This window comes from Prunus dulcis, chromosome 6 (assembly GCF_902201215.1).
Source record: "Prunus dulcis chromosome 6, ALMONDv2, whole genome shotgun sequence".
Taxonomy (NCBI): domain Eukaryota; kingdom Viridiplantae; phylum Streptophyta; class Magnoliopsida; order Rosales; family Rosaceae; genus Prunus; species Prunus dulcis.
The window spans coordinates 10,061,300-10,075,378 of record NC_047655.1 but is presented as its reverse complement, the minus strand read 5'-3'; the positions used below and the strand labels follow the sequence as shown (position 1 = coordinate 10,075,378).

The 14,079-nt window shown below is 44.2% G+C and overlaps 2 protein-coding genes across 2 annotated transcripts; one reads left to right on the top strand and one right to left on the bottom strand.

Moving 5' to 3' along the window:
• The first annotated feature begins 358 nt into the window (after positions 1 to 358).
• On the top strand, positions 359 to 2,772 carry LOC117630253. The gene is made up of 2 exons (XM_034362998.1): positions 359 to 1,419; positions 1,521 to 2,772. Exons 1-2 carry the CDS (start codon positions 359 to 361, stop codon positions 2,770 to 2,772), a joined length of 2,313 nt encoding a protein of 770 aa, XP_034218889.1.
• A 321-nt stretch (positions 2,773 to 3,093) lies between these two features.
• Positions 3,094 to 4,484, bottom strand: LOC117632253. Its single transcript, XM_034365691.1, has 3 exons — positions 4,181 to 4,484; positions 3,629 to 4,098; positions 3,094 to 3,548 (listed from the first exon to the last, which is right to left on the bottom strand). Coding segments are annotated over exons 1-3 (912 nt in total). The 5' UTR covers positions 4,182 to 4,484; the 3' UTR covers positions 3,094 to 3,107.
• Positions 4,485 to 14,079: the final 9,595 nt, after the last annotated feature.

Below are 14,079 nucleotides of genomic sequence, written 5' to 3'. Positions count from 1 at the left end.
CCGGAATCGATCCCTATCCCTGTCAACCTCCAGGACCCGCGGGTGACGCACCTGGGCCCTTCGCCAGGCCCCGTTCGCGTACCCAACAGAGAAGGTGTCGGGGACTCGGATAGTAGGGAATTCTATAACTTAGAGACCTGGCCAACTTACCACACTGAGACGCTGGAAGATTGGGAACATTCCCCAGCCCCTATTTACCCCGCCCCTAGGCCTTTGGCACCTGAAACTCTTCCTCATGCCGACCCAGCTATGAGGCTTCTCTTTGAAAAGGTCCGGCGCCTGGAGAGCGAACAACATCGTAGCCATCAACCCCTTTGGGCAAAACCATGACCAAATGTGCATCCAGGCCATCTTAGATATGACAATACCTAAGACAGTCAAGGATATCCAAAGCCTTACAGGGCGTGTGGCGGCCCTAACCCGATTTATCTCCAAAGCCACTGACCGTTGTGCCCCATTCTTCAAGGCCCTTAAGGGCACGAAACGAAACATCACCTGGACTACTGAATGCGACACGGCTTTCAACGAGCTCAAGGAATATATGGGCCGGGCCCCTTTATTATCAACCCCTGAGCACGGAGACATCCTCGTGATTTATCTCTCCGTCTCAGCTTCGGCTCTTAGCTCTGTGCTCATTCGATCGAAGGACAACGCGGAGCACCCAGTGCATTATGTTAGTAAGGCATTGCAAGATGCCGAAGTTCGATACCCAGACATCGAAAAATTGGCGTTCGCCCTGGTCGTCTCGGCTAGACGCCTCCGACCATATTTCCAAGCTCACACCATCCATGTCTTAACCAACCAACCGCTCCGACAGGTGTTGCAGAAGCCAGAAACTTCTGGGAGACTGGTTAAATGGGCCATTGAACTTGGCGAGTTTGATATTCATTACAAACCCCGCCCGGCTATGAGGGGGCAGGCCGTTGCTGACTTCTTATCTGAATTCACGGAGCCCCAAGCTTCTGCAGCTACCCAGCTCATAACCGAACCCAATCCCTCTCTGAGCCAGGACCAAACCCCCACCAAAAACACTCTCGACCTAACCCAGCCCCTGTGGACCTTATTCGTGGATGGCTCTTCTAATGCCCAGGGGTGTGGGGCCGGCCTCGTTCTCGTCTCCCCAGACAAGGTTGCCCTCGAGTACGCCCTCCGCTTCAAATTCCAAGCCTCCAACAATGAGGCCGAATATGAAGCACTCTTAGCTGGCCTTCGCCTAGCCAAAGAGATGGACGCCAGGCAAATTCAGATCTTCAGCGATTCACAACTCGTGGTCCACCAGGTCAACCAGGACTTCACGGCCAAGGATGCCTCTATGACGGCTTACCTCCAGCACGCTCGGCACTTGCTGGCAACCTTCCACGCCCACTCTATCAAGCAAGTGCCGCGCTCAGAGAATAGCCATGCCGATGCACTAGCCAGGTTGGCTCAGCCTTGGAGCAAGGAATGGGTCGCCACATCCACATCGAGTTTTTGGCCCAGCCCAGCACACAAGCCCCACTCATCTGCACTATTGATCACAGCCCTACATGGATGGACCCCATCCTCCAGTTCTTGCAGAACCAAACACTACCGGCTAACCCAGCCGAGGCACGACGCGTTCGCCATCGCTCTGCCCGTTACCTGATCATTAACGGCTCCTTATATAAGCGGGGCTTCAGCCTTCCTTACCTCCGATGCCTGACTCCAGAGGAGGGTCACTATGTCCTCCGAGAAATCCATGAAGGCATCTGCGGTAACCACTCGGGCGCACGCTCGCTGGCCCATAAGGCAATCCGCCAAGGATACTTCTGGCCTTCACTCCACACTGACGCCCAGGCCTTCACCCAGAAATGCGACAAGTGTCAGCGATTTGCCAACATCCCACAACTCCCGGCTGAACCGTTGACCGCCATGGTCAGCCCTTGGCCATTTGCCCAATGGGGACTGGATCTCATTGGACCCATGCCAGAGGGCAAGGGCCAAGTCAAATATGCAGTTGTGGCCGTAGACTACTTCACCAAGTGGGCTGAGGCCGAGGCCCTGGCCACTATCACTGCGGCTCGCATCGAATCTTTTGTGTGGCAAAACATTGTATGTCGCTTCGGCATCCCCAACTCCATCGTCACCGACAATGGCCGGCAATTTGACAATGCCAAATTCAAACAATTTTGTTCCAACCTCAAGATTCGTCTATGCTTCGCCTCCCCAGCCCATCCTCAGTCCAATGGCCAGGTCGAAGCCGTGAACAAAATTATCAAGAAGACCCTCAAGACAAAACTTGACAAAGCCAAGGGCTGCTGGCCAGAACTACTCCCGGAAGTACTCTGGTCCTACCGCACCACCTTCCGCACATCCACGGGTGAAACGCCATTCTCCCTATCATTTGGAACCGAGGCCGTGGCTCCGGTAGAGATTGGCCAGCCCACATACCGAACGTCCACTTACGACGCCACGGCCAATGACGAGCAGTTGGCACTCAACCTCGACTTCATTGACGAGCTCCGGGACCAATCGAGCATGCGCAATGTCGCGTACAAACAACGCATCGCCAAATACTACGACTCCGAGTCAAGCCCCGTGCTTTCAAAATGGGGGACTGGGTCATGCGCAAGGTTTCCTTGGCTACCAAAAATCCCAACGAAGGTACCCTCGGCCCTACATGGGAAGGTCCTTATGAGATTATCAAAATCTGCCGCCCCGGCACTTATCAGCTTCGCGATTCCACAGGCAAGACGCTGCCTCACCCGTGGAACGCTGACCACCTCAAGTACTACTACAAGTAAACATATCTAGACCCTAGGACAATACTTTGGTCTTGATTATTTACTGTAAGGTAGAAGTAAGGTATCTAGACCCTAGACCACTTGTACCTTCTGCCTTTCGGCATTTATTTCAATGAAATGCCTGACTCCGGCTCATTCTCATGCACTCACATTGTTATCATTTTTACTAACACAATTGATATCAAACTAAGTCTCATATCATAAATGAAAACACCCTTGCTCCAGGCAAAGACAAATGTTCATACATAACCAAAATAAAAACAACCTTGCTCCATGCAAGGCAAAATGTTAAAACAAAATAGCTAGAGTACAAAATAACTATAATACATCACGAAGGCAACGCCTTCAAGACTCGGTCGAAGGGGCATCCTCAGTAGCCGGCTCTGCCTCAGGTGTTGGGGCGCTAGCATCAGCAGGAGGGGTCTGTGCAGGAGGCTCGCCACTGGTGTCAAAGTTAATCTCCACCGAGGGGTTGAACCTAACCAACCTATCTTCCCAGCGAAGCTGCTCATCAACCAGTCGGTCCATGATATAGCTCTTCAGCTCCTCTGAGGATCGGAAGGACTCGATCGCCTCGACTCGGGCAGCAGCCACCTCCTCGGCCTTCGATCTCTTCAGCTCCTCCACCTCCTTGGCCAGGGCCGCCTTTTGCACCAGCAAGGCGTTCTTCTCTCGGATGGCCTCCTGCGCCTCCGCCATTTTGCTCTTGGCCAGCTCATCCCGCCTCTTCAGCCTCTGGATCTCCTTGTCAGCCTTGGCCATGCTGACGTACATCTCGCCAAAGGCCTGCAAAACAAAACCATGTTAGTCAATCCATACAAGAATAATCCAACACAAATACACACAACAAGGGCCTAAACACTTACATAGGCAGAGGTGAGGATCGTCTTTTGGGCCCGGTCTATGAAGGAAGAGGCTGGAGTCCTCGCCAGAGCCTCAGGGTCGCTCTTCACGCCTTCCAGGAAGACGTTCACCAAAGGCACCTCCTGCCGGTGCATAGCCAGGTTGACTTCCTTCTTCTGCTGGCGTAGCCTGCCGAAGTCTACCTTCTCTACCCCTTCAGCAAACACATCCTCCATGCCGAAGGGTAGCTTCGGCGGTGCCTGCAGATCAAAGGGCGGAAGTCTCGGCCCCGACCCCATCACATGCTGATGCGCCTCCTCTAAGGCTTTCCTCTTGCCCAGCACGTCCGCAACCCGACCCTCATCATCATCTCTGGGTCGTTTTCCAGCACTCTTCTCAGCTTTCTTGGCCCGAGACTCCCTCAGCCGCTTCTGCATCTCGGCCTCATCAATATCTACGGCCACTTTCGTGCTCCCCCTTATGATGCCAGCCACTGTCAAAACAAACAAAACAATTATATTAGTCAAACTCACAAAGGCTCAGCACACAACCAAAAAGACAACCCAGGTACTTACTTCCTTGCAGCAGTCCGGACTCAAACAAATTCTTCTGCGTGACTAAGTTCCCGCACTCACGCTCAGTCTCTGATAGCTGCGCCCTCACCCACTCAACCTCGTCTTCTTGCTCCTTGGAGATAGGGCCCCACTTCACTGAACCTGCATCAAGAGTTAGAAACTACTTAGCCATTTACACTGGCACAGACAAAGTACAGAACCAAAAATAGGAGCCAAAACAACACAATCAAGCATTAGACAATCTTAAGGGATGGGGCCAAGGACCTATAGACTGGAAGTGGGTAGGAATGTGCTGGACAACGCTCTTCCCTGGTGGACTCTCCCAGTCCCCATAAGCCATGCACCACCTGTTCCTCCAGGACTTTTGCGTTGTGGGCTTGTGTCCAATAAAATAGCCCCTCTCCTTAGCCTTTCGGCAATTGGCCTGTACCCAGCCAAAATTCCCCTGCTGCTTCGAAATGGAGTACAGGTACATGAACTGCTCAAACGTTGGCTCCCCTAACCCAGCCAACCACCAAGCAATATACACCCCATGAAGAAGAATCCAAAAGTTGGGATTATACTGCCCCGGTGCATACCCCAACTTGGCCAACATCATCTGCACCCACGGATGAAAGGGTAGTCTGAAGCCGTGCCGATACATATCTGTAAAAATCATCACGGAGCCATCCGAGGGATATCTGACTACATCAGCCTCAGTGGGTAACCTCAAGCCCACATAGGCTGGCACACAAAAATCTGTCCGCAGCTGGGCCAATTTCGCTTCTGTAAGCGTATTCCGCCTCGGCAACGGGACACCGACCCGAATGTCCAAACCCTCTGAAACCGAAGCCACGGCTATACCCACAGACCCTGATGGTGATGCCTGGTTGCTCGAACCCACCTCTTGCGTTTGAGGCAAGGCTAGAACCCGGTTTGCTATAGCCTCTAACTCTATATAATTTCTCTGCATCTCCCTATATGCAGCTGACCCAGAGTCTTCGGATGGCTCACCCCTCTCACCCCCAGGCCCTATCATCCTACTTTCTATAGTGCCTTCTACCAGACCCTCTGTCTCTGAACTCTCATCTTCAGAACATATATATTGGCTGGGCTCTTCACTCTCAGTATCATCCCCACCAAAGGCAGGGGGGTCAGGACTTTCTCTATCAGAACTTTCAGACATCTACAATATGCAAAAACAAGGAAAAGGAACTAGTGCACATGCAGAGAGGATCGAACCACAACAACAGAAATTTGCCAAATCTTCATGCCAGGCAAGAATTCTACATGTTCATACATATGTTCAACGTGTTCATGATGTTCATGCTCATGTTCAATGTGTTCTTCCTAGCCTTCGACATGTTCATGCAAAATAAGACATTTCAATTCAAAAGTTCAAGCGAAATAAGGTCTAACCTTGTTCGTAGCACAACGAAAGGATCGCCGGAAATCACCTCAGCCACAAGCACCACCACAAACTTCTCGCTGGAAATCCCCTCCTCTCCTTCAAATTCTCACAATTTTTCCCAACTCAACTCAAGTGTGGTGCCTTCACCACCCCAAGTTTCTATTAAATAGCCAACTAAGGGTACCATGCCTCGATTCACGAGCAAACCCTAGCACCCTTTCATCTTCCCTCCTAAATCCCTTGTACCTACACACCATTTGAAATTCAATTTTCAAAATACACAAACAAAAACAAAAATTTAGGGAAATTTAGGGGCGATTTACAAGGCTAGGGCGATTTGTAAGTGTGCTAGCCTAATTCATAAGCCCAATCCTATTACAAGGCTAGGGTTCTAATTTGTTTAAGGCTAAGCCCAAATTTGATCAAGGCACCCAAATACATTTCACAACATATATCATGGCTCGACATGCCGAACGGTAAGGCCCGGGCATCAAAAAAAATAAGGGGCTCACCTGCCTTGTGTTCGGCCCAAACCACTCCACACCCAGCTCGTGAAGCCCACTCAGCCAGCTCCAACAATTGCCGAAGGACAACGGCAGCTGCCGAGGCCGTGCTCCCCAGCCGAAGCAACCTGCTCAGTCGAAGCAAACTGCCCTAGCACCCTTCGAAACACATGCCGTGGCCAAGACTTGCCGAACGGCAAGGGCTAGCCACTCGGAATTTTTGGAACAATATCCAATCTTGCACCAGCTGCCCAGCCGAAGCAAACTGCCATAGCACCCTTCGAAACACATGCCATGGCCAAGACCTGCCGAACGGCAATTGTTAGCCACTCGAAATATTTGGAACAATATCCAATCTTGCACCAACTGCCCAGCTCCCCTTGCCGAAGCCAAAATAGCTAAGCCCACGAGAATCACTCTTGCCGGACGGCAAGGGTCTTCCAAATCAAACTCTCCACCCTTGCCTTGCCGAAGGCTATAATCTGTGCTGTTGTCTTGTTCGCCTAGCCTAGCATTTCCGAAGTCCCTTGCCGAACGGCAGCTCAACAACGCAGCTGCCGTGCCGCCAGCACTTCCTTGGACACCCCGAGGCTTTGCCAAGGCTTGCCGAAGTAACCTTGCCGAGGTAGCTTTGCCTAGACTTGCCGAAGTAGCTTTTGGGTTTAGGGTGCCGAATGGAACTTTGTTCTATTCCCAGACTGCCGAATGGAACCTGCGGAACGGCATATTGACTAATCCCCAATTTTTACTCCCTTCCTCCAAAACCCTACCTGCCGAAGCCCACCTCAAGCCCTTCTTACTTGCCGAAGGCCCAATCCAAGAAAGCCTTCAATCTCTCTCAAAATGGCCCGGCTATTCAAAAAAAAAAAAAAATGGAGCTAGAGCCTTGCCGAACGGCAAGGGCCATGGAGAAATTTTGGAGTCTTACACTTTCGAATGGCCCGGCTCCCTCGAAGGCCTAGCTCCTGAGCACCCAAAAAAAAAAAAGAAAAAAAAAAGAGAAAGCTAAACCCTTGCCGAACGGCAGGGCCACGGAAGAATTGGTTTCTCTCCAAAATTTTCAAAGGACCCGGCTCCCTCGAAGGTCTGGCTCCCCTACGGACCCAGCTCCCATCCTATCTGCAAAATGCCCAAGTATGCAGATACCCAGCTACCTTGTGTTGACGCAACTCCTAGCTTGCCAACTTGGGGGACTAGGGAGTGCCCTACGACTCCCAACGAAGCTGGAATGCTCGGTTACAATTACAAAAACTCACAAGTTCCAAAACCCAGAAGTTACTTCTCGACCGCGAACTTGGGGGACTACTATTTATACCATAATGAACCGAGCAGACCCAGCATCAAAGCGACTAGCACCAAGGCAGCCACGCCTTCTCCTGTGCCGAAGGAAGACACACTTCCGAGGTGCCAGACACCTGCCGAAGCTCCCAGCTGCCAAACTTAATCTCCAGGACACGTGTCGCCACCACAACGGCTTGCACAAAGTCCCACATTGGAACTTTGTGCAAAGCTCCCACTTTCACTTCCCTATAAATAGGGAACAGTACCCAGGTAAAAAGCAGAACTATTCTCCCACTTTTACTGTTACTCTGCCAGAATTACTACCCGTAACTGACTTAGGCATCGGAGAGCCTTCGGCCGGCACTACACCGGTGTCCGAAGCTTAACGATTGCTTCTCCCACTTTATCTTCTGCAGGTTTCTCACCAACCTACTTCACCAAGGGCCTCAGCCCTCTTCCCTGCTGAAGACCCAGCACATCTAATCACTAAGTTAGACTCAATATTGGCCGGGCCATTTTGAGCATCAACAATACTCTCTATATTAAAAACAATTCACAAGGAAAATTCATGATTGTAAGTCTTTATGTTGATGATTTGATTTTTACCGGAAATAATCTTGATATGTTGAATGAGTTCAAGCTCTCCATGATGAGAGAATTTGAGATGACAGATTTAGGAGAACTGCATCATTTTCTTGGTATAGAAGTTCACCAGTCCAAAAAAGGAATTTTCATTTTGCAAGAGAATTATGCGAAGGAAGTTTTGAAGAAGTTTCGAATGGAGAATGCAAATCCAATATTGGAGAACGCAAATCCAATATCAACTACAGGCTTAAAATTGAGCAAAGATGGTGAAGGAAAACTTGTGAACTCTACAATGTTTTGAAGTTTGGTTGGAAATCTGATGTATTTGATTGCCACAAGGCTAGACATCATGTTTTCAGTAAGTTTGGTGAGCAGATTTATGGAAAAGCCATATTCCAATCCTTGGGAGGCTACAAAGAGAATTTTGCGATATGTCAAAGGGACCGTTGATTATGGTATTTTCTATTAAGCAAATATTCCTATTAATCTTGTTGGTTATACTGATAGTGACTTGGCAGGAAGTGTTGATGATTGCAAAAGTACTTCTGGTTACGTTTTTAATCTTGGAAGTGGTGTTTTTTCTTGGAGTTCTAAGAAGCAACCTATTGTGGCTCTCTCTACAACGGAAGCGAAATACATTGCTGCTTCTTATGCAGGATGTCATATGCAGGATGTCAAATTTTGTGGTTACGAGGAATTTTGGAAAGTCTTAAGCATGAGCAAAAAGGTCCCACAAGTTTGTTTTGTGATAATAACTCAGCAATTTCAGTTTCAAAAGATCCAGTTTTACATGGGCGAACGAAGCACATTCGTTTTCGTTATTATTTTCTGAGGGAACTTGTCAATGAAGGTGTTATTCATGTGGAGTATTGCAAGACAGATGAACAAATGGCTGATGTGTTTACAAAACCTCTTGGTGGACAGATTTACAAAAGAGATGTTGCAAGATTGGGAGTTAGAAGCAAGTTTGGTTTACGGGAGGCATTGTTGGAGAATTAAACCAAATATGCATCATTATTGCATTCAAGAAGTCTCAATATGCTATGATGTTGAGTCTTTTCTTACTCTATGATTTAATGAGTTCATGTATTAATGAATTGAATAAATTGTCAGTTTTATGAGTCAGTGGGTTGATGAAGAGTCTAAGATATAAGAGTGGGTTAATCAGTTATGATAAGAGAAGTCTTTAAATAGGTCCTTTATCATTGTTATTTTTGTGAGTGCTGAATTATATGAAAGAGCCTATTCTTCTAAGAAACTAATGTCCTTTTATTTTATTTCTCTTCCTCCTACACTTCTTCGGTCATGACCCATTTGACCATTCTCTTTTTGCTCGGTCTGGTAACCCTTCCTCTGACTGAAATACATCTTCGGTCCCAAATCTCTTTCGATCCCTGGTCCTTTGTCTCTGGGCTGTCATCGGCTTCTTTTGGGCTTCGTGCGTTCCCTTTTTTTCCCCCCAAGAAACCCATTATCATATATATCCAGCTAGTTCGAAAATTTGGGTCTAAACAATTAGTAGATAACCCAAAAAAAAAAAAAAACAAAAAAACAAATTGGCTTTTGGTCAAAATGGAAAAAACAAAACGATTTACTCTTTTTTTTGGGATTAGTAGTGCTTAAGAAGAAAAAAAAAAAAAAAACCGCAACATTCAGATTTTACAGTACTATAGGGCAACACCAGATGTCAATCTTTATATAAAAGAGTTTTTTTTTTTTCCCGAAAAAATCCTTTTGTAATCCTTATCTAAATAAGAGAGAAAACCTCAAGCCAAAAAAAAAAAAAAACTAAGCCCACAAAATGCAACAGGCCTTGTTTATGGTCTTTGTTTGTCCAGTTTCCTCTTCTTTTTTGTTTTGTTTTGTCCAGTACTTTAAAAATTAAAAAATTAAAAAAAAAAGTCTTCTTGCCGAGCCTGTGTGCAAGGCAGCAATGCGCAGCGCAATAAACATTGATGAGGCAAATGGTCAAAAGCTTGGAGTGCACCACCACTGGTTTGGGCAAAGGGGAAATCTGAAGCACGACGACTGGTTTTTCTGATCAGGGGAGGTGCAGCTACACCTCCTTGCGCTTTAATAAGTCATTCACTACATGTGAAAGCCCACAATCACACGTGCTCCACCTCACCCAATATGTGTTGTCAACGTGTTAAGCTTGAAAATTCTCTACATGTGCATTGCGTATAAGAATGTGAAGTTAAAATGTCCCATATTGAAAAGTTATAAAACCTTACACGGTCTTATAAGACTATTTCCATTGGTGTGGCCTGCCATGGCCAAGGGCCTGCAGGCCATGAAAACCCACTCCAGCAATGCATAATAGCCTGGGAAAGACATAGGCATGCCAAAAGGCAAGATTAGGCCGAGCTACCCCCTTAGGGCGCTGATGTCAGCGAAGAAAAAAATTTTAAAATCGAAAAAAATTCTAAAAAATTACCAAAAAATTCAGATTTTTTTGATACATACCTTGCAATTTTTTATTTAATAATGTCATACATATACATAAAATTAATCTTATGTGAATAGTAATTTTCATTGGGTTGCCATGACAATGGGTGAAAAAGAACAAAAAAATTGCTTGGTCGTATACTATTTACGTGAGCAGTAACCGCCGGCAAATCGGTGAAAGTGATCTAAAGTATTGGGATACTCCTCTCATTGTCAATTAATTTTAAGGTAAAACTTCAACTTCTTTCAAGTATTTCACTGGGAAAATAGAGCGCGTGACCATTGTTGAACGATACAGGATCGCTGGATTTTAGCAGAATAGCTTCATGAAGTCTAATAAACAATAAGTAAACCAAACCAGTGTGGATGGATGGATGTTGTGAATGCCATTGGTTTGCAAATTTGTAAAACAACTTTTAGTATAACAAAATACTTTATCTAGTACAATGGCCCATCCCATACACCGGGCTTAGGCCCAATAAAGTTATTTTATGTGCAAATTTGTAGAACTCATTTTTTGTCATAATATTTTCATTCTAGCAACCTTGGTAACGCAATCTTATACCTCTTGCTCAAGCACTCTTTGTTGCCAACTTTGTGACCTAGTGGTGACTTGGAGGTGCGACGCTCTTTGTTGTATTTGGTGTTTTCCAGTGGAATGAAATTTCATGATTCATATAAGCAATAAGAAAAACTAAAATAATGTTCATCTTGGCTTTTTTTTGGGTCAAAATAATGTTTATCTTTTTAAACATAAAATTAACTATAAATTAGGTTTTTTTTGTATGAACTAGCAGTGGGTGGATGCAGAGTTCCCATGATTTTACATAGTAGGATGTATGGTTTTTTTTTTTTTTTTTTTGTTGTTGTTGTTGGAGTTTGGTGGTAAAAATAGGAGCATTTTTGCTCACCAGATTAATTAAAGATGTATGCTCACCACCACCATTAAAAAATCGAAAAGGACCCACATCACAGCACACTCCACATTTTTCCTCCTTTCCATCTTCCTTTTATTTTATTTTAATTTTTTTTTCTCTATTTCCTCCTCCCCCTCCCCCGACCTTTCTCCCCGTATACCCGATAAAAGTCCAAACCTATGCTCCACACATGATATGCGAAGAAAGGTTTACTTAAAGTCATAGCCATTCGTCATGCTTAGCTAATCCAATGATGTAAATGCCAGAAAAATTGAAACTAGAAAGAGCGTGTTGATTTGCTCAAGTCAATACTTGAGAACCAAACCTGGTCTTGTTAGTTGGCATCAAATCCCATTTCATTTTCTTAGTTAGAAACAATTTTTTCCTCACTCGGTAGTTACATTTAATCGTTGAGGCAATGATGAAGATTTAGAATTTAACAAAACATTAGGTTTCAATTTGAAAGAAGGAATAGCATAGGGCCTAGACATAAGCCACAGTTCAATTATTTTCCAATGGAAAACCCTCCTCAGTTTGAAATTGTAGACCCTGTTTGGTATTCTCCCATTGAGATCTAAACGTCTCAAAACTGCCATATGTGATTAGAAGGAGAGAGAAGACTTGGGTCAAGGTCCACCCAGCAGCCAATGTTTCTATCTAATGGAATTTCAACAAGCTTGAACAGCCTTGGGTTTTACTTCTACTCGAGTGGATGTTTAATTAGAGGAATCTAATTGACTGGAACGATCGGAAAGACTTGGTCGAAATCAATGAAAATAAAACTAGAAAATTACTCTCTTTTTTTCGCAATGGGACTTAAACTTCATATCTAGTCATGAATAGAAGGATCACTGCACAATCTGTAGCCATGATCACGGCCTCCTCTAGCCAAATGAGAAAACCCCACTTTTCAGATTAGTTCAAATGGTGAGGAAGAGCATGAAAAGTGTTAGGCTTCATTAGAAAATATATAGAGAGTGCTGCTATTTCCACCTCTTTATCCTATTTCTCCACCTACCTTATCTTCTCACCCGTCCTATAAATTTGAATAAAGGGTTAATCGTTTTACTAGTCCCTGAACTTAGACCCAATTTGCATTTGAGTACCTCAATTTCCAAAATGGTTCCCGTGATCCTTTAACTTCACTTTCGTTAGGACAACTGGTCATGCCATTAATTTTGCCCTTACATTTAACAGAAAAAGTTAACAAAATTGACGGCATGACCATTTGTCCTAACGAAAGTGAAGTTAAAAGATCACGGGAACCATTTTGGAAATTGAGGTACTCAAATGCAAATTAGGTCTAAGTTCAGGAACTAATAAAATGATTAACCCTTTGAATAAACACAAACCTATCTTTCCACCCACCATTATTCTTAAAATACCCTGTAATTGTATTTCCATATTTGCTATTACAATAAAAAAAAATTCTATAAAAAAAAATTAAAAAATTATTCAATTAGCCTATGCTCACCCCAATCGCCCTCTCCCTCCCCCTCCCCCTCACCCCAACCTTCTCCTCTGACGAAAACCCAACAATCAACACCATGACCTTACAAACATTTAACTCTCCTTCTTCAACCAAAGAAAAACTCTCCTTCTATTGCCAATGAAAAAAACACTCCCGTTCCTATCACCCACAAAAAAAAAACTCACATTGATTACTCTATCTGTTCCAGAAAATGAAAACACATTTGCTTAATTTTATTTTTTGATTTCAGACTCCAATAGAGGTGTTATTTGAGTTTGAAATTAAAAGGAAAGAAAGAGACAAAGGAAGAAAAGGAAATGGCCATGGGTTTCTGTCAGTTTTAAAGTTGCCCAAAAGCTCAAAGTTGATTTAATTATGGGACTACTTGAGCTTTAGATTTAGAGAAGAAAGAAAAATGATTGGATTATGTGTGACTGAAAATAAAATTGGGGTTATGAGTTTGTAACTTTAGGTTTTCTTCTGGTTCCTAATTTTTGAAGAACAAAGGGAGAGAAAGATGTTGATTTCGTTTTTTTTGGTGGGTTGGGTATGAAGATGGGTGTGGATTTCGAACAAAAAGAAAAAGAAAATATGGGTGTGGGTGCGTGTGAGAGAGATTGATAGATGTCCTCATAAGTCATTTTACAAAGGAGTAAATTTATTTTTAACATTTTGAAAATAAGGTGGGTGGAAATAGCAGCATGCTATATAGGGTTCGATCTCTTCCAGTATAACGCAATAACCCCAAAAAAAAAAAAAAAAAAACCCCCTCTTTTGTAAAACAAAACATGCAAAAAGTATGTGTTGCATCTATATATATAAAGCAAAAGGCAGAGAATTGTGAAACATTCAAAATATCATAAAATGCCATTGGTTAGTTCAAACATTAAGAATTGAAATTATTAATTAAATGAGGATAATATGGTAAATTCACTTTTTTATATTAAAAAAATAAATAATAAAAACAAAATCAGATAATAGGTTCTACTTTTATGGAACTTAACTACCCATATTATCTTATCTTAATTCTAAAAATAAAATACAAAATAAAAAAGAATACCAATTGGCATCTGCGTGAACATGTGCCAATAGGCTAGTAGGAATAATTACAAATGAGAAATATGCATTGAAGTCCTTATTAATTGTAAGGTATAGAAAAAAAACCTATATAGAACCAGTTTGCCACTCATTTTATAGTTAATTGATTAGAGTTTAGATTACGTGGTGCTCGAGTTACACAGTTTCATTCGATGTTAGACTTTTAAAATTTTAACTACATAATATATATGAAAGTGGAAACAAAC

Coding starts and splice junctions, on each gene's coding strand:
- LOC117632253 (XM_034365691.1), bottom strand. Junction 3,549..3,628: donor CGATCCTCACCTCTGCCTAT/GTAAGTGTTTAG, acceptor TTTGTTTTGCAG/GCCTTTGGCGAGATGTACGT.
- LOC117630253 (XM_034362998.1), top strand. CDS start 359: ATGACAATACCTAAGACAGTCAAGGATATCCAAAGCCTTACAGGGCGT. Junction 1,420..1,520: donor CATGCCGATGCACTAGCCAG/GTTGGCTCAGCC, acceptor TATTGATCACAG/CCCTACATGGATGGACCCCA.